The sequence below is a fragment of the Lissotriton vulgaris genome, chromosome 3_2, assembly GCF_964263255.1.
Source record: "Lissotriton vulgaris chromosome 3_2, aLisVul1.2, whole genome shotgun sequence".
NCBI classification, from domain to species: Eukaryota; Metazoa; Chordata; class Amphibia; order Caudata; family Salamandridae; genus Lissotriton; species Lissotriton vulgaris.
Window position 1 is genome coordinate 132,723,457 of NC_141690.1, and position 18,724 is coordinate 132,742,180.

General features: G+C 45.9%; 1 protein-coding gene across 1 annotated transcript in view; it reads left to right on the plus strand.

Annotated features, from left to right (window-relative positions):
* The first annotated feature begins 254 nt into the window (after positions 1–254).
* WDR1 (WD repeat domain 1) overlaps positions 255–18,724 on the plus strand; it is a 277,783-nt gene continuing 259,313 nt past the window's right edge. Inside the window, exons 1-2 of the mRNA XM_086964091.1 lie at positions 255–690; positions 1,576–1,697. Of these exons, the coding sequence (XP_086820217.1) occupies positions 675–690; positions 1,576–1,697 (138 nt within the window). The 5' untranslated portion in view covers positions 255–674. The remainder of the gene's footprint in view (positions 691–1,575; positions 1,698–18,724) is intronic.

An 18,724-nucleotide genomic window follows, 5' to 3' on the forward strand; every position in this document is an offset into this window, starting at 1 on the left:
ATGTGATATGAACACAGGACGGCCATCTTAAACAGGATTCACTGTAGAGTGATATACGTTTGTGTCTTAATTATTATAAATAAAAGTAACTGTTTCATCGAAGTATTTAAGTCCTTCTAACTAGAAAGGAAATACTTGAAATGTATCAATAGGGCGACGGTGTTGTGGTAGATTGAAAACACAACAAACCTGAAAGGAAATGCCCAACATTTCATCTTGTCACTTTTATTTTATTATTCGAACGAACTCTGCCCCCATTCTAGTGGGAAATGATAAGTTCCAACATGGCCACCAGCTTCCCGTACTGTTGAGACAGGCTGGTCGTCCTCCTTCTCCTCCTCCTCTCTATGTTTCTATTCCAGCAGCGCCTCTTCCTCATTTCCCTGGCTGCTCACTGGCCAGGCCTCCTGACGTTGCTTCCGCCAGCTCCTTCTGCAGGCAGCAGCGCTGGCTCCGAGGGAAGGGCGGCTGCTGGAGGCTAGGCACCGAGTTGACTATATATGGTAGCAGCCTACGGAGAGTCGTGAGCCCGCCGCCTTCTTCCGGGTTTGAGGAGAAGCTTGGTAGCAGGCGCAGTTTGGGCACCATCCACTCCCTGTCAGGAGCTAGGGCTGACAGAGCCCGTATACCCCTGCGCCGAACCCTAGCAGAGCCAGAGAGCAATCATCGGCAAGATGCCCTATGAAATTAGTAAGTACCTCTGTCGATTGAATGGATTCAGTGTTGGCTCCTGTGATGGCAGTGGAGACTAACCGTGGCTGCTTCGCTATAGAGCCGGTCATAGGCTGCATGGGCGTTTTGCAGCGATAGTATGCGGCAGGCTGGGGCTACACCCACGTTCAGGGGTGTTTTTACTGGCATGTAAAACACGGAAATAGAAGTTGACAATCTAGAAGCCCAGCGTTATATTTATAGTAGTCCTCGCCCTAGAATTACGACGTTCTAGTACTTTAATGGCGATCTGTAGTTTCCAACTTGATTTAATATAACCGAGAGCAGATCTACATTACAAATCGAAGCGAATGTTCCATACATGTGTGTTAACTTTTTATAGTGCTCTCTCAAACTGTGGTATAGAGCTCGGCGGACACTACAGGCGTTGCTCGAGGATCATTCTAATTAATATAAAACTGTAACAAAACTATGATGTCTTATGCATCATTTGTTAGAGATATAAACCAGTATACTTTCAAATACCCAGCACAGGCTTCTGGAAGCTGCGGAAGAACGAAAGAGAACAATTCTGGGTGCAATTTGAATGGAAATGATTTGTGTTATGAAAGTGCAGCTATTCTGAACCATGAACATCATAGCACGCGCTGTGTTTTTTAAAATGTCATTCATCTGACGCGCTCTTCCCACTTAAGCTGTGCTGCTCATTCCACTTCAACATGTAAAGGAAACCGCGCGTAGCCCTTCTTTGAACCACGCGACTAATACATTATTTAATGTTGCATTTTCGTTTTAAACAATAGCAGCACTTTCACCCTGCTTGAAAATCCTCAGAGTAATACTGTCATGGCAAGTAACCTGTTATGAAACATTTTAATGCGTATCTTTTTTTGTTATTTACAGAAAAAGTGTTTGCTAGCCTGCCACAGGTTGAACGAGGAGTGTCAAAAGTGATTGGCGGAGACCCCAAGGGCAATAACTTTCTCTATACCAATGGAAAAAGCGTGATCATCCGAAACATTGAAGTAAAGTAACCTAACGTTTTCCAATTTTATTGGATTTCTAATGATACAGATGTATATTTTTGTTTGCTGTCAGTGCAATTCTATTTGAGCCCAATTATAATCCATTCACTCAATACCAGTTGTGGAAATTGGGAAGCTAGTCTTAATAGTTTTGCTATAGGTAAAAAAAAAAAAAAACTGTGATTTGCTCTTATTGCATACTTTGTGTGGATTCACAAAAAGACACAGATCTATGCATGATATACGCTGTGGATTGTGAATGTATGTGCTTGGATTTACTTTTCTATTGTCTTCCCAAAGAACATATTTTGGTGTTGGTGATAAAGTTGTCCCAATATGCTTGTGATATTTTAAAAATATTTGCTTCCTGAAAACGCATTGCTTTTATTTTTGTTTATTACTTTTTTGGTGTACGTTTGCAAGTGTTCAAAGAATAATAGCAGCAATGCATAGGTGTTGACCACGTTCAAATTTGGAGTACTTAGTATTTTGAATCTCAATTCCTCTGTTCTCACCCGTCATCATAACCCTATGACTGCAGACAGTATGCCTAACTAGAAGACATTCCCAAGTTTGAACTGAGAAGTGTTCTTAAGTCTCTGGGTCAGTAAATCACAATCAAAGTAATCCTTATTCCTTATAACACTTACATGTAATCCCTATAACTTCCATTCCTTCTTTCCTGCTACAATCCTTTAAAAGAGGTGGACACCTCTCCCACCGGTACACTTGAAAGGCAACTTGAATGACTACCTTGTACTTACCTCCCCCACTCACTGGCAACAAAGAAGCACTGAGCATGCCAATTACATGACTCTCCTGCAGCATAGTGGTAGTGGGCTAGGAGTTAGGGTTGTGATGAGGAAAAATTGAACTAGGAGTAATGGACAATAGCAATATATTCCTTACCGTGTACTTACTCAGTTTTTTATATAAGTTGCAACAAACATTCTAATACTTTGAGCATACCAGAAAGCCATGAACGATCCCAAACGAATCAAATAAAACTCAATTATGCCAAACCCATAGCATGCACTAGATGACATATACTGCCCCCCCGAAGGACTGGACCTCTTCCACTTTGTGGTTGCACTGAAGTTGCAAAATTGTGCAGTGGATGGGACCATGCCCAGCCGATGAGTATTGCCTTGCTTTTATCACTATTTAGGATGAGGTACTTGGTCTGCATCCTCAGTTGCACAGCCTGCTCAACAATCCGGCACCCTCACAGACACTTGAAATCCTCCTTGGGGATCAAATCGCTTCTTTGAATCATAGGCATGGAGCCTACAGAACTCAGCAATGGATACAATTTGACAATAAAATGGGATAGGGTGTTCTGATCTCCTCCTCTTTATAACCTCGAGTATGCCCTCCTGAAAGGACCTGTGTAGAGGAACTGTTCTGAGGGCCTTCTAGAACATTCCTAAGGCTGGTGCAACAGATGTTCCGAGTGCCTGGTATGAAAGGCCAGTTTATTTCTCAACACAAACAACATCTTGGGCATCATCTTCTTTAAGATGTGCTTTGTCTTTAGCACAAGCTCTTCAACTTCATCATCCCCAGAAGCGGAATTGGAACACTTGTTGAGTAACCTACGTTTAGTACACACACTTTTATTCTTCTTGCCCTTACCTGTCTATACACAAAAAGCTTTATTGATCAAATCCTTGATCCATGAAATGAGTAGGTTCTTACCCCTTGCAGTACCTTACTTTGCAAAAATATGGGTGGGATTTCTCCATGGAAGAACTGTAGGTCTCTGCTTGTATGTGCTTCCTAATGAAAGAATGCTTCCTTAATTGAGAGCTGCTCATCCCTTTGTCTTGCAAATATGATGCACACAAACACCCATACAAAACATTTAAAATCATAAATGCAGTCTGCTGTGATTTCAATATAGATTCCTGGGCTTTCAGAGAGCTATTCCACCCCACCCCGTTCTCCACATTATCCCATCTTTTATAAAATTCTGTCGACAAATTGCTCGCCATACACCTCTCCCCAAAACACAGCTGTGCGGGTGCCAGCAGGAACCTGAACAACTCCTCCAAATAGCAAGAAAACAACCCAGAATGGGCATGTGTATTCCTCACTGAGGGAGAGTTGCTGAGGACATAGTCTGGCTGTGAGTCTTTATTTTAGAAACTGCTATTGATGTGGGGTGCATGTTCTCCTTTTAAGTACTTTGAGGAGCATGTCAGATTGTGTAGTGAGTTGCCTATAAAGGTGCATTTTTGTGTAAATCCATTTGTGATATATATGTTTATTTACTTATAAAGTGTGTCGGTTACTATGCGCTCATTCTAATTTCCCCAATAAAATGTCATATTGCCAATACCACGGGGGTGAACTATTAACAGGTGCAATATTTCCTATTCTGTGCCTGCCTGCTTGGAATAAGGCATAACATACAGAATCGGAAATTGCACAATCATTACTACATAATGTGCCTCTTTCTGAACACTTTTTTATTTTTTGCGTTCACGTTCTGCTTGGGTTGGTACTGTGATGTGGAAAAACATTGAAATTGTAGTCTGACTTAGGCGTCCCATTGGATCCAAAATTACCTTGTTGGTGTAAACAGATATATTTGAAAGTTTCCGTTTCTTTCCAAAAGCCATTTGTCAATAGAGTATTGTTTGGGTGAGTTTAAAGACTTCTCCTTTTGTGGTTTCTGTATGTTTTGCCTGTGATATCACGTTTTGCGTTTGTTGATTTACATTTCAAACTAGTTTCATGCTAGACTGCCCGATGTTATGCCAACATTTGGATGTTAATTAAGGAACATGAAAAAGGAATGAAAGAGCTCAGTCATCGAGGTTCATTGGGCTAGTACTGATTTATAACGGGGAAATCGGCCATTGTGTTGTCGCTGAGCATTTGCAAAACAAATGCTTATACCCAGGGATGACATGACTACATTTAACATTGAAAGTAATCTAAATCATCAAGCTGTTTTTTCTGCTGTATTCTGTTGAATTTATGAGACTGCTTCTTTATATTGTTTATACTCTATAAATGCCTGTGATCGATCAAACAACAGTGTTAATGGAATGAACATTAAATTATTGCATAAGAGCCACAGACAGGCTACGATTTGTACAGAAGGGCTACTTTAGAGATGAGGGAAGTAACCTAACTTGCAAAACAAATGGTCACGTCACTGGGTGATGAGTAGATCGGTTTCCATGTTGCCTCCTGTCTCTGGTAAAGAGTGTGGAAGCACATGTTGAAATATCAATCTTGTAGGTGCTAAATCTGCATGATGTATATTTAACCACATTTGTTCATTGTAATGGCAGGAACCGCGTACCGATGATGGCTGTACAATAATTTGCTGCACAGCGTAGGGACATTTTTATCCCTGCTCTCTGGGATGCTCAACCAGGATTTTTTCTTATTGCCATTTGTCGATGCACGATGATTTGCCTACCTTTCAATAAATATAACAACGTATTTTCGATGCAAAACATGGGGCTAATCCACTTGGCGGGCAATTTGTATTTACCAGCTTTTTGAAGAATGCTATGCGGCCCTCATGTTTGAATGCTTTGTGGTGCCAACGGTTGGGATTAACCTTGGCAGCTTACAGTTGTAAGTGTTTGGTAATACTCGTGTCATATTCACTGCATGGGTAGAACTCCAAAATAAAAAAATATGTGGATGCAGTAATTGTTTCTGTTTTTCATATGTTTTGAAAGTAACAGGAAAAAGGATGAAGCAGATGCGACCGGAATATATAGCTTTAAATGTTTGTTCGGATCAATCGTGATGAACTGAAACATCTTTTTTCAGTATTTTCTTTGTGAGAATTGGAATTATTAGAAATTTCAGAAATATTGCCTAATTTTTAGTGTTTCTTCGCTGCTACGTGTTCTGGTAAACACTAATTTGGTTAAACTCTATCTAACTGCTCTATTAGCGCTTAAAGAATTAATCTGAGAGACAGGAAATGCTTTCTTGAAAGTAAATGCTGTTGCTGCTATGGTTGTTGGAGAGTAGGAATATTGTATCTAATATTTCTTTGAGGTAAATACCTATAGCATGAGATTCCTCGCCTCCGAAAACCTTTCTTAGCAGCGCTCCAGCATGCTGCTAGGTTATGGTGTGCAGTTCCGCATTGGCTTTTTACAGCCCCGGAAGTGACAGACTGGAGCTGCATATAAGTGCCAGGTTGTTGTTGATGTCAGGTCCTTTGTTTCCTGGCTTTCAACACTGATCTGGAGCTCTAATCCTAATTTTGTTGGTCTTCCAACAACTTCTAAAAACTCCAAGGGTAGTGAGCCATTATGTCTGACGGATGGGTCATACACATTATTCAACAAGGCAATACGTTGCGTTTCTTTTTGCCCTGCCAAATATCCTCCCCTCCCATAACTGAGCGAATTTCAGAAGAGCGTGTTGGTTCTGCTGCAGGAGGTGCAAGTGTTACTCTCCAAGGATGATGTCTAGAATATGCCAGAAAGAGGAAAAGGTTGTTACTCTCACTACTTGCTTGTGCTGAAGGAAGACAGATACCTTGGGCCTTATTTGTAACTTCGGTATCTAAATGCTTTCCTGTGAAGGACAAATTCAGAATGCTGAAGTTGGGCCAGATCCTGTCGGCTCTAGACCCAGTGACGCATTGGTGTCTCTGGACCTGCAGAATGCATATTTTCATATTTATTTATGCATTTTGTAGAGCGCACAACTACCCAAGGGTGTCTCGGCGCTAGGGACTGACGGCAAGATAGGTAGTTGCACCGGATTATTGATTAAAAAGCCAAGTCTATCTGTTTCCTAAAGGTGAGCAATGGATGGCTAGTCTTGATGTGGAGGGGGAGCTTGTTCCAGAGTTTGGTAGTGGCACAGAGAAAAGATCTGTCTCCCCAGGACACTTTCTTTATGTGAGGAACAATCGGGAGATTGGCAGTGGTGGATCGTAATTGTCTGGGAGGATTGTAGGGGTGAAGGGACTGTTTAAGGAAATCCGGTCCAGTGGAGTGAATGGCTTTATAAGCAAGGCAAAGTGCCTTGAACTTCTGTTTCTGACCGGTAACCAATGGAGTTGACGTACTACTTTGGAGATGGGTCTAAATTTGGGAGTGCCTGTCAGAGAAGCCTGGCTGCTGCGTTCTGTATCAGCTGAAATTTGTTGAGAACTCTTTCTTGTTCATTGACAAACTATTGCAATAATCCACTTTGGACACGATGAGGGTGCTAATCAAGGCTTTTGCGGCTGAGGATGAGGGGTATGGGAGAAGTTTTTTTTAATGATTTTAATGGTGTGGAAGGCTTTAGAGACTACAGAATTGGCAAAATGCATAAATGACAGTTTAGTGTCAAATGACCCCGAGGTTTCTAACTTTTGTGACTGGGGCAGGGGGGAGTCCCTAAGCCTGCTGGTCACCAATGAGAGGACCAGGCGGGCGTGAGATTGCCGAAAATCACCACTTCCGTCTTGCTGGAATTCAGTCTAAGGGAGTTGTCCGCCATCCATGAGCTTATAGCAAGCACTCCCTTCTGAAAGTTGGCAGCAACCCTAGCACCATCGTTGTGTGTTGGTAAAACGAATTTGGTGTCGTCAGCGTATGCGGTAACGCCCAGGTTATAGGTTTTGATGACCCTCGCCAAGTCCGACACGTAGATATTAAACGGGGTCGGGCTTAGCGAGGATCCCTGGGGTACCCCGCAAGGAAAAGTGAATGGGGGGGGAGGCTAAAGTGCCAAGCTTGACTAATTGTGATCGATTAGCCAAGAATGATGCTAGAAGATCTTTGGCCCGATGACGTGACACCTAGTGCACTGACATGGTCGATCAGAGTTGCATGGTCGACCGTGTCAAATGCTGCTGAGAGATCCAGGAGGACGAGAACTGCAGCTGCTCCAGTATCCAAGATTTTTTTGATCTCATCAGAAGCCTTGATGAGGGCGGTTTCCATGCCGTGTCCCTTTCTGAAGCCAAACTGGGTATCATCTATTAGATGGTGTTGCTCGATGAAATGAGCCAGTTGGCTGTTCATAACCTTCTCTGCAATTTTTGCTGGTAGAGGCAGAGAAGCAATTTGTCTGTAACTGGCTGTGTCTGAAGGGTCGAGGTTGGCTTTTTTGATGAGAGGCTTAATGACTGTCTTTTTCCAGATGGACGGGTATATACTAGTTTTGAACATGGAATTTAGTATGTTAGCTAGATTGTGTTCTATGATAACCGGGTTGATTTTCAGCATGGCAGGGGGGCATGGATCTTCAGGGGAGCCAGATTTCATAGAGGAGATGAGGAGAGTGATGAAGCCAGGGGAGACTTGGTTGAATTCATTGAAGGTTGGAGGAGTGTGAATGATAGTGGAGTCTGGGAAATTAACTGTGTGGATGATATTCCCATTCTGCAGTTCCCCTGATGTTCCCTAAGGTTCAAGGTAGGCCGGGAGCGTGTTCTATTTTTCTGTATTTCCCCAGCGCCCCTCGGGTGTTCTCAAAAGTGATGGTGGTGGAAGTTCATCTTTGGAGATTGTGGATACCAGTTTTCCCCATACCTCAACCACTGGCTGTCGAGGACTTACTCACTGCAGTAATTACCTGTAAACCGCCTGGTGATGACTGCAAACCTCCTGGCATCATTGAAATTCACTTACTGCCAAACCAAAGTTGCACCTGACCCCTTATCAGAGACTTCCAATCAGTGGCACCACCATGTACCAAGTGCAGTTCTGGACCTACCTTATGCTGCAACAAGTCCAGGGAATGCAGCCTAGGATGTTTCTGCGTTGATCAAGGCTCTAGGTGAGAACCGCTCTAAGGCTTCTAGGCCTCTTAACTACTTGGATCGTCTTTGTTAACTTTGCCAGGTAGTGCATGCAGACTCTGCAATGGAATCTGAAGTACCAGTGAACCCAGCATCAAGGGAATCATATAGACCTCATCCAGTTCTTGGATGAGGTGGATCACTATTTGCAGTGACGGTCTCTCAAACGCAATTGGTCCAGCGGCATGCTTTTTTCCCCATCCAGAGCTGACTGTAGTGATGGATGCGTCTCTTCTGGGCTTGTGAGTTCATTTGGAGGAGCTGGAGATCTGTGGATACTAGTCCAGGAAGGGAGCCTGGCTTCACATCCATCTCTTGGATTTATGATCCGTTCATCTGGCTCTGAAAGCCTTCCTGACATCCATTAAGTGCCGGCTGGTGCAGGTTATCACAGACCACGCCACAGCCATGTGGTACTGCAACACGCAGGGTTGAGTGGGGTGCAGGGCCCTTGCTAGGAGGCTCTATTGGAGTTGATTGGAGCACCAGGGCATTTCCCTGATTGTGAACCATCTGGCCTGACCCTGAGCGCCAGAGCAGACCAGTTGAGCAGGCGATATCTGGCAGATCACAAGTGGTATCTGAGTTCCGAGGTGGCGTAGGGCATTTCCAAAAAGGGAGGAGTACCATGGCTAGGTTTTTCTGTCACCATCAAGAATGCACAGGGTTGAAGGCTTTACGAGGTTGTTTCCTCAAGAACATCCGTTCGATGATTTCTGGCTGCAATGTGACTCCTCTGAATACCAGCCCCTGACTCTGCTACTCTGACTTCTGAAAAAGATCAAGAATGTCTGGGCCCAAGTCATCCTAGTGTCTTTGGATTGAGCCTGGAGAGTGTGGTACTTGAAAAGTCTGGGCTTGAGCATCTGTTCTTTCATCAGGATAATTCGTTAAGATCTCCTATTGATGCAAAAGAGCAGGAGCAGCCACCAAAATCTGTGCAGTCTACACCATCCGTGGAGATTGGGCAGCAGCAACTTAAGTGATAGATGTCTTCATTGCTGCCAGATGTACTTCCACAAAATCAGTTTAGACTGGACCGGACTCTGGGACAAATTTGTGGCCTGGTGTGTTGCTACTGAAACTGATCATTTTCGAAGCAAAGCTGTCTGAGCCTTTTTTGTTTGTTTTTCCTTTGGCCGAAAGACCTCGTAGTAGGTACTGTTTGAATGTTATTTGTCAACACTTTAGTTCTTTCTCTGATTATTTGACCATCCAAACTCATTTAAATCACCTATTGTGGTGATTTCTTAAGTTTGACATACATGTTCCCTCCTAAGCGGTCCCCTGCTCTCCTCTACCAACATAAACGACGACACAATCAAAATCATGAACACCATCCACTTCGGCTCGCTGTCAGACCCATGCCCACACCACATCTTCAACAAAGCCAGCACCACCATCGCACCCCATCTCTGGAAAGCCATCAACATCTCCTTCGCGATAGCGAACTTCCCGGTGAGCTGGAAGCATGCCGAGATCAACGTCTTACTCAAAAAACCCAAGGCTGACCCTACGGACCTCAAGAACTTCCGACCCACCTCCCTGCTCCAGTTCCTGGCGAAGGTCATCTAAAAGACGTCAACAGACAACTGACCTGCTACCTCGAGGAGAACAGCATCCTGGACCTATCCCAGTCTGGGTTACGCAGCAACCACAGCACCGAAGCTGCCCTCATCGCCACCACTGATGACATCGGGGCCCTGTTAGACAACGGCGAAACCGCGGCCCTCATCCTCCTGGACCTGTCAGCCGCCTTCGACACTGTCTGACACCGCACCCTACGCACACACCTCCATGACGCTGGAATCCGAAACAAGGCTCTGGACTGGACTACCTCCTTTGTCTCCTGCAGTACCCAGAGCGTCCGCCTCCCCCCTTTACGCTCCGAAGCCACCGAGATCATCTGCGGCGTACCCCAGAGCTCATCCCTTAGCCCAACATTGTTCAACATCTACATGGCACTGCTCGCCCACGTCGCCCGACTGCACAACCTCAATATCATCTCCTACGCTGACGACACCCAGCTGATCCTCACCAAGGACCCCCTCACCACCAAAACCAACCTCCACGAAGGAATAAAAGCTGTCACCGAGTGGATGAAGAACAGCTGTCTGAAGCTAAACTCGGACAAGACAGAAGTCCTCATCCTAGGCTTAACCCCCTCAGTCTGGGATGACTTCTGGTGGCCTACCGCACTGTGAACAGCACCAACACCCACCGACCACGCACGCAACCTGCGGTTCATTCTCGACTCCACCCTCTCCATGACAAAGCAGGTCAACGCAGTCTCGTCCTCCTGCTTCAACACCCTCTACATGCTCCGCAAGGTCTACAGGTGGATCCCCACCGAAACAAGAATGGTCACCCAGGCCCTCGTCAGCAGCAGGTTGGACTATGGCAATGCCCTCTACGCAAGAGCCTTGGCCAAACTCCTTAAACAACTTCAACACATTCACAACGCCTCTGCACTCCTGATCCTCAACATCCTGCACCGCAGCCACAGCACACCCTACCTGAGAAACCTGCACTGGCTTCCCGTCAACAAAAGGATCACCTTCAAGCTCCTCACACAAGGCATTCCACAACACCTGACCAGCATACCTCAACAGACGACTCACCTTCTACACCCCCAACCACCAGCTCCGCTCTGCCGACCTCGCCACCGTCCCCCGCATCCGAAGAACGACCTCCAGCGGCAAATCGTTCTCCCATCTCACCACCGAGACCTGGAAAACCCTCCCCATCCTCCTACGGCAGACCCAGGACATGCTAACCTTCAGAAGACTACTCAAGACCCGGCTATTCGAGCAGTAGCAGTACCCCCCCCGCCCCTCCCACCCCCCTTTCCTCCCCAGCGCCTTCAGACCCTCACGGGTGAGTAGCGCGCTTTACAAATGCTCTGATGGATTGATTGGTTAGTGGTGGCACAATGGGATCTTACCTTGGTCTCAATATTTCTCATGTACACCAACCAGCCAATGCATAGTTGCTTGTTGCATCTCCTGACTTTGAAGAATGCCTTCCTCAATACAATTCCGTCCGTTCATTGTGCGAGGGAAATCCTGGAACTTTCACTGCAGCTGCCATGCACCACTTTTTTACTTGACCGGTTTGTATGGAACGCTGGTGACTTTTATGCCAGAAGTTGTGACCCCTTCCATATTAAGCAGTCCATCACTCTACCAGCTTTCTTTGCTTCCCCTCACCCTTTGAAAGAGGATAGGCTTCCAATGGACTTAAAGCTTTTACATTGATCGTATCAAGGAATACAGTGTGGACAACTAGATTTTTGTGGTGTTCTCTGGGGTGCAGAAAGGGATGTCTGTGCAGAAAAGGACCCTGTTGAGCTGTATAAGTCTCTGCATCAAGATCTGCTACGTTTCAACCGAAAAATAGCCCCCGGAAGGTCTGAAAGCCCATTCAACTGTGACTAAGACTACTGCAATTGTGTTTGCTCTTAGAGTGCCTGTCCTTGACGACGTCTGCCAGGCTGCTCATTCCGGCAAGCCTGTTGACTTGACCAACTCAAACTCGAAGCAAAACGCAAGAAATACAAAGTTCACATCAATCGTGAAAAAACGTCCTTCTTTCGCAATGCACTTGAAAATGCTTAAAACAGAACCAGAGAGCTCTTCACCCTTATCAAGCAAGAAACTTCAGGGCTCGACAAATCCACTCGCCCGCTCGCATTTGCGAGGGAGAATGGATGAGGACGAGCTATTTTTAGCTCCTACTCGCCCTTTCTGGCGAGTAGGAAACAAACTTAACTTTTGTCCTCTGCCTTTGAAAACGGAGCAAAAGTGACAAGATAACAAGATTTAAAGGCATTTTTATTGCTCACAAAGGAACTAAGCAATAAAGATGCCTTTAAATCTTGTTAACTTGTCACTTTTGCTCTGTTTTCAAAGACAGAGGTCAAGTAGGTTGCAGTTGGGTCGAGGGGATTTTCCAAGTTACTAGACCTGCAGGACTAGTACAATTTTTCAGATTTGTCGAGCCCTGAACTTCCAAGTCCCCGCATCCTCAATACAGATCTCCAGTGCCCTGTGCGAGACCTTCGCCAACTTCTTCAACAAAAAACCTCCAAGATTGAGCTCTCCTTGGTCTTCAATCACAACTTCCTTCATAGGAGCCTGGCCCCAAGAGCAGGGGTCTCTGAAAGGGGATGCAGAGAGAGGGAGTCCTTGCCTCTGACCCAGTTCAGCTGCAGGGTTTAAGTTCTTGGGTTGGGAGGCCAGGTTCAGGTTCCGCCTGACCTGGAGGGAAGGACATCTGTAACCAGTGTCCCTACTGTTTTGTCTTCTCGGGGTACCACTCATGGTGGGAGTGTGTAGAACTCTGGAAGGGGGTGCAGAGGGAAGGAGTCCTCATCTCTAACCCCGGTTCAACCTGAGGGTTTAGATCCTAGGTTGGGAGACAAGTTCCAGGAGAGGTCCTGAACTGGTGGGAGGGTTGTGTTCTGAGGGTGCCTCTCCTAGGAGGAGTGTGTGGGACCCCAGAAGGAGAGGTATGGGGAGGAGAGCCTTGCCTGTGACCTCTGGTCAGCCTGAGGGTGCGGACCCTAGGTTGGAGGATCAGTGGCAGTTTAAAACTGCACTGATGAGAGGAAGAGTGGAGAATGGATACTATGTACCAGGGGTTACTGCCCCCCAATCTGTGAGATGGCAAGGACCAGAGACATCTGGATGGCCTGGGCCTGGTCCTGGCCACAGACAGCTAGGGAGTCCCAGTGGGGTAGCTTATTTGGTCCTGGGAGCTTTGACCGAGGGAACCACATGGGTTTAGATTGGCGTAGAACTGGAGTGTACCCCTGCAGTTGCGGGCCCACGTCTGTGTTCTATCGCCCCAAGCAGGGAAGGCCATCAGGTTTTGCTTGGTCTACCCTGGCTTGAGGGTGGAAGGGGGTTGTGTTAGACTTGGCTGTTTTTTGCAGGTTCTCCACTGAACTTCTTGCCTTACTCCTAGTATTTTTTTTCTGACCTGGTGTTGGTGGTTTTAGGACTCTAAGCACTTTTCCACCGCTGTCCAGTGTATGTATGTAAATGTATAGGCATTTATATAGCGCACTACTTACCCGGAGGGTCCCAAGGCGCTTCGACCGCTGCGAAACCCTTCCTGGCTTCCCTGAGAGATGGTCCCTTAATGGGTATCTCCAGGGTGAGACCAGGCATCCCCGGCGGTCTGGTGGGGCCGTTAGTGAAGATGAGGCAAGCTAATGCCCAGAGTTGCCGAGTGTGATCGCTGATCAGAGTGGGCACCGAGGCGAGAGAATTATCGAGTCCGCTGACCCTGGTCCAGAAACCTGCCGCGCCGGGAATCAAAGTGCATGTGCTCTCTATGGTAAAACGTGGTAAGATTGGTCTACACCTGTTTGGCATATTTAATTTACCTATAAGTCCCCAGTAAAATGATCTCATACCCAGGGCCAGTAAACTAAATGCTACTGGTCGGCTTGCAGTGCTGATTGCACCACCCACCTAAGTAGCCTTTCAACCTGTCTCAGGCCTCTGCCATTGCAGGGCCTGCGCACACAGTTTACTGCCTATGTGACATGGCACATAAAGAGGGTGCCACGTCTGTGACTCCGCTTTTACCGCACATACGTCACCCCTAAGGTAGGCCCTAGATAGCCCTCTGGGCAGGGTGCAATGTAGGTAAAAGGTAGGACATGTGCCTTAAATGTATGGCATGTCCTGGTAGTGATAAACAGCCATTTTGGTTTCTCACTTCTGTGAGGCTGTCCTCTCTTAGGAATGCATTGGGGATTCCTTGGCATGTGCTTCAGTGGTAATTCCTGATCTGAGAGAAGTAGAGGGATAAAGTTTGGTATGTTTGGAATAGTGGTAATACATGCTGTAATGGTGTGCACAGATTTATCACTATTTTAGAAATGCCAGTTCTAGAAGTTGGAATTTCTGTGTGCTATGTGCTTTGTGCCTGCCTGATGTGTATTGCATGTCTGGCTCTGGAGTGACAGACTGGGGAGGTGGAGTGGCTCCAGCGGGGCTGGGTGAGTCCGCGCTAGGCTGAATAGGCCCATATGCATTTGAAGTGGTGGGAGGAGTAGCACCTGTGCCTGAATAGGACAGGGCCTGCCTCACACAATGCTGGCTCCGCCCCCTGTGGTGTGTCTGGGACCAGAACCTACACTGACAAAGGAGGATGTTGTACACATGTGTAGGTGCTCCAGAACTGGTTCGGACCGGGCGCAGAGCCCTGCGCATGAGGGAGATCAAAGACCATGGCAATATAAATATTGTAGTTGTAACCCCTTTTGGGTGTGCTGATTTGGAACTGGAAGCCAGCAGGCTGCTGGATAGCTAGGTGGAACCGCCCGCTGTTACCTGCTGGGGAGGGACTGGATGGACTGCCCCTCTGCTTAGGGTCCCTGCGTGCTGGCCTGCCTGCTGTACTTGTGCCCTGTTCTTTGGTCCTCTACAAGAGGAACTGTAGCGCTTGGGAAAGCTCCACGTATCCTGCATTTGCTGATAGTGAGGCACGGCGAAGTACTTTGTTCCCGATTGCCCGGAGGAGCCCTTCATGTGCTCTATTTTCTCTGCAGTGAAGATAGGCTGAATGCTGTGGGCTGCAGGAAACCATTAGAGGCCGCTGATGAAGGGCCCCTTGTGAGGGAATCTCTAGGAAGGGAGAGCTTAAAAGAAGCAGCTGGTGCGCATGTTGGTGCACCTGCAGAACGAGCGTGGTGGGCGCTCCGCATTTCCTGTGTGGTCAGCACCTGAGGCTGCCGATTCCAAACACAGAAGGAGGGCACGGCCTGGAAGCATTGCCAGGCAACAAGCATGGACACAGAAGGTGGAGGGGGCGCATTGGGGGTCATCCGCTGCCCCAGCCACCATGGACCGAAGTGGCCACACACGGCAGAGAGAAGGACTGCCTCCCGCAGGAGCCGTCGCCAAGGTGAGTGCCGACAACTTCAGCTCATCCCCGGTCCCAAGCCGCACTGTCAGGGCTGGTCTGCTGGGGACGAGGCCTCCGACGCGCTCCAGACAGGAAGGAGCTGCGCTGCATCCTTCCCAGTTGCTGCACCGACCCACCTCCTGAAGAGTTCACTGTTCCCGGCCTGGGAACCTGGGCGAGGCTGCCCACACATGCCATCCTTGCAGCAGTATGCGAGGCCCACGAGGACCCCGGACAGGCTACAGCACCGTGGGAGCTGGTGCCAAAGTAGCGGGATACTGGCCACACTTGGCGGCTATTGTCGGGCCGAGACTGGGTGTGTGGTAGCACTCTCCCGTATTTGGTGTACTGGACACCAGGGATATTCTTGTTTGACCAAAATGGGGTTAGATTTTGACGAAGGCCCCCCACTTAGTGAAAAAAGGAGAATGGCGCAGTCCCAGTAATGGGTAGGCAGGTGGCCCAGATGCTTAAGTATGGAAAACCAAATTACCGCCTAGTACCTAGTAGGGGCCCAGGAGATATGTGCCCTATGTGATGATGAGTGTGCCTGTTATATTTGGGCATTTGGTAATGTGATGGTGGCCTAATGGGCTCACAGATGACATGCTGGTGATCTCATAGTTCAGGGCCTGCTTGCGACTTGTGTCTTACCTTGCAGCTTTTTATGCCTAATGTGGGTTATGCCCAACGTGTGGTGCTAAGAGCACCTTTACCAGTAGGTACCGGTTGCTTTTATTTTCCCTACTTGTGTGGTCTAAGGGTTCTGACGGTGTCCCAATTGGCCCGTCATGTTTATAATCCCCTGTAAAGTAATACCTAGCGCCAGGTGGCACAGTTTAAATATGCGATTGCATTCTAATGTGCGTTATGCATAATACAAAGGCTATTTTTATATACCCTTGTGTGGAGTTTCTTATGTGGTGTGTCGCTGCTGTGAGTGTGTTGCGCAAAACGCTTTACACATTTGCTTCAGGGATAAGTGACTGTTCTGCTAAGCTACCAACTGGGTGAGTAACTCCCTTGCCCTGACTAAAGCGGTGGTTTCTGCCTGGCTTAGGCGCTTGCCCATGCCAACCAGAAATGCCATTTCTAGCGGGCGGGAAAAGCCAATTTTCATAAAGTACTACTCTGTAAATTGGGCAACCCAATAAACCCTTGGAGGCTTGGGTAACAGAAGATTTCGATCAGCTAAAGGTGCTTTCAAGGGATTTTGTTTAAAATAGTCGAGCTTAATTTATCCAAATCAAATTGCGAGTGCCCAAATTAGTGGCTTCAGATGTATGAATTACAGAGCTCACAAATAAGTGTATCCATAAGAATAACAGCGGGTGTATACTTTTTTGGTACAAATTTATGTAGTTAAATAATTTAAATTCAAAGGGTACAAACCAACATTCAAATAAACAAAAATGACAGATTGGCTTTTAAATAGAATTAATCTAATAATAACTCATGTGAATTACTCATTTCTTTCACCTATATATAAATAGAAATTCTCATTAAACATTCAATAATTCCTATATAACAATTTTTGGGAAAATGGGTTAGATATATGTTGCTGTTTTGGTCTTGTGATACATCTAGTAGACCATCTTCAAGACAAAACAATTCATATGTGGATAGAAGACCCTAAAGATAGGATCTGTTAAGGACCTTAAAGTATTTAGTCCGAATAGATAATGGATACCTCGGAAAGTTTTTTGCCAATGATGGGCAAAAATTTAAATGCGAGCTCTTGGTATAATTTCACCATTTACGTATGGCGAGTCTACACTTGTGCGTGTTGCCAGCGTAATATTTAAATTACAATGCATGTTCTGGATAGAATTTTCACCATTTTATATTTGGCGAGTCAACACTTGCGTTGTCGAATGAGTATAACACCGTCTGAGATCTGCGTCCGAGCCAAAACAAAACCGTTTCTAAAAGAGGCATTTTCAGAGTTTAAAATCTAATCCTGACTTTTTTCCTTTTAAGAGTGTTTAAAATTACAATTCATTTGAGTGTAAACATCATTCATCTGTTCTCAATCTGAAGTTAGCACTTATTAATTGAAATAAGGTTAAGCCCGAGTTATCCTTTGGGAGTAATCGGTCTTACTGCACTGAACAATTACTTTAGTAATTTTCCGCCATCCGGGCATCTAAAACTTTAATCGCACATGTCCTACTTTTTAAATACTGTATATCCTGCCCTCTGAGTTGTTACCGCCTATCCTAGGTGTGCCTTGTATGTATTAAAAAGGAAGGTTTAAGCCTGGAAAAACTTTTTTATTTTGCAGGTCAAAATTTTATGTTTAAAACTGCATTACAGGCTGCAGTGGCATGATACATGGTTTAAAAGGCTACTTAAGTGGATGACTGCAGCTCTCCTAGTAGCATTTAATTTACACAGCTTGGAGTATCATTTGTTAGAGAGTTAAAAGTAAATTAAATATGCCTATTCGGTGTAGCCCAGTGCTACTATGTTTTGGAGAGCACAAGCACTTTACCACATATTAGCAAGGAAAAGGTGCACTGAGTCTTAAAAGCCCCCCCCCCCCCCCCCCAAAAAAAAAAAAAACTGGTTCAGCAATGGAAGGATGGATCAAAATCTAGGACGACCCTGCAGAAAAGGCGAAGTCTAACAGTGGGCATCTGTGGATATGCCTGAAAAGGTTTGTGAACACCCACAATCTTGTGAGTTTGAGCATTCTCGTACCAATTCGAATTTCCTATGTTCGAAATGCATGCAGATGCACTCCTGACAAGAGCAAAAGGATACCCAACCTAAGGGTACTATGTCATATTTAGAATGCAGACAAAGATAGTTCCATGCTAGAAGAAAAAATATAATTTTCTCAACCCATAGTTCTTTTCGGCATACGGTTTCCTCACAGCATTTATTTCCTGTAACAATATTCAACAGATCGTATTGGCATAGTTTAGTACTACTTATGTAAGAATTTCTCAGAGCAAACTGTGCTTGAATGGTATATTATCTTAAATTGTCAATGCAGTGCTTTACAAATCTCGTCTTTTGGTGCAATGAGGAGTTCAGGACTAACAATTGATTACAGTATGTCACAGTGGTGCTTGCTCAACTTTTCTGGTACAGTGTTGCTGATGATATTCTCTTTAGGTCCCAGTATTGTAGTTTAAATTAGGTGTTACTTGTCATCGATCGGTCCGAGGCGCCCCCCCCCCAAAGCCCCCACACAGTCATTACAAAATAATGATTGCTGTTAATCGTAAAATGCTTGCCCTCATTTAAGTAACACAGTATTTATAATCCGACTAGCTGGTCCCATGTCGGGATATTCGGAGTGAAAGTGTAGAGC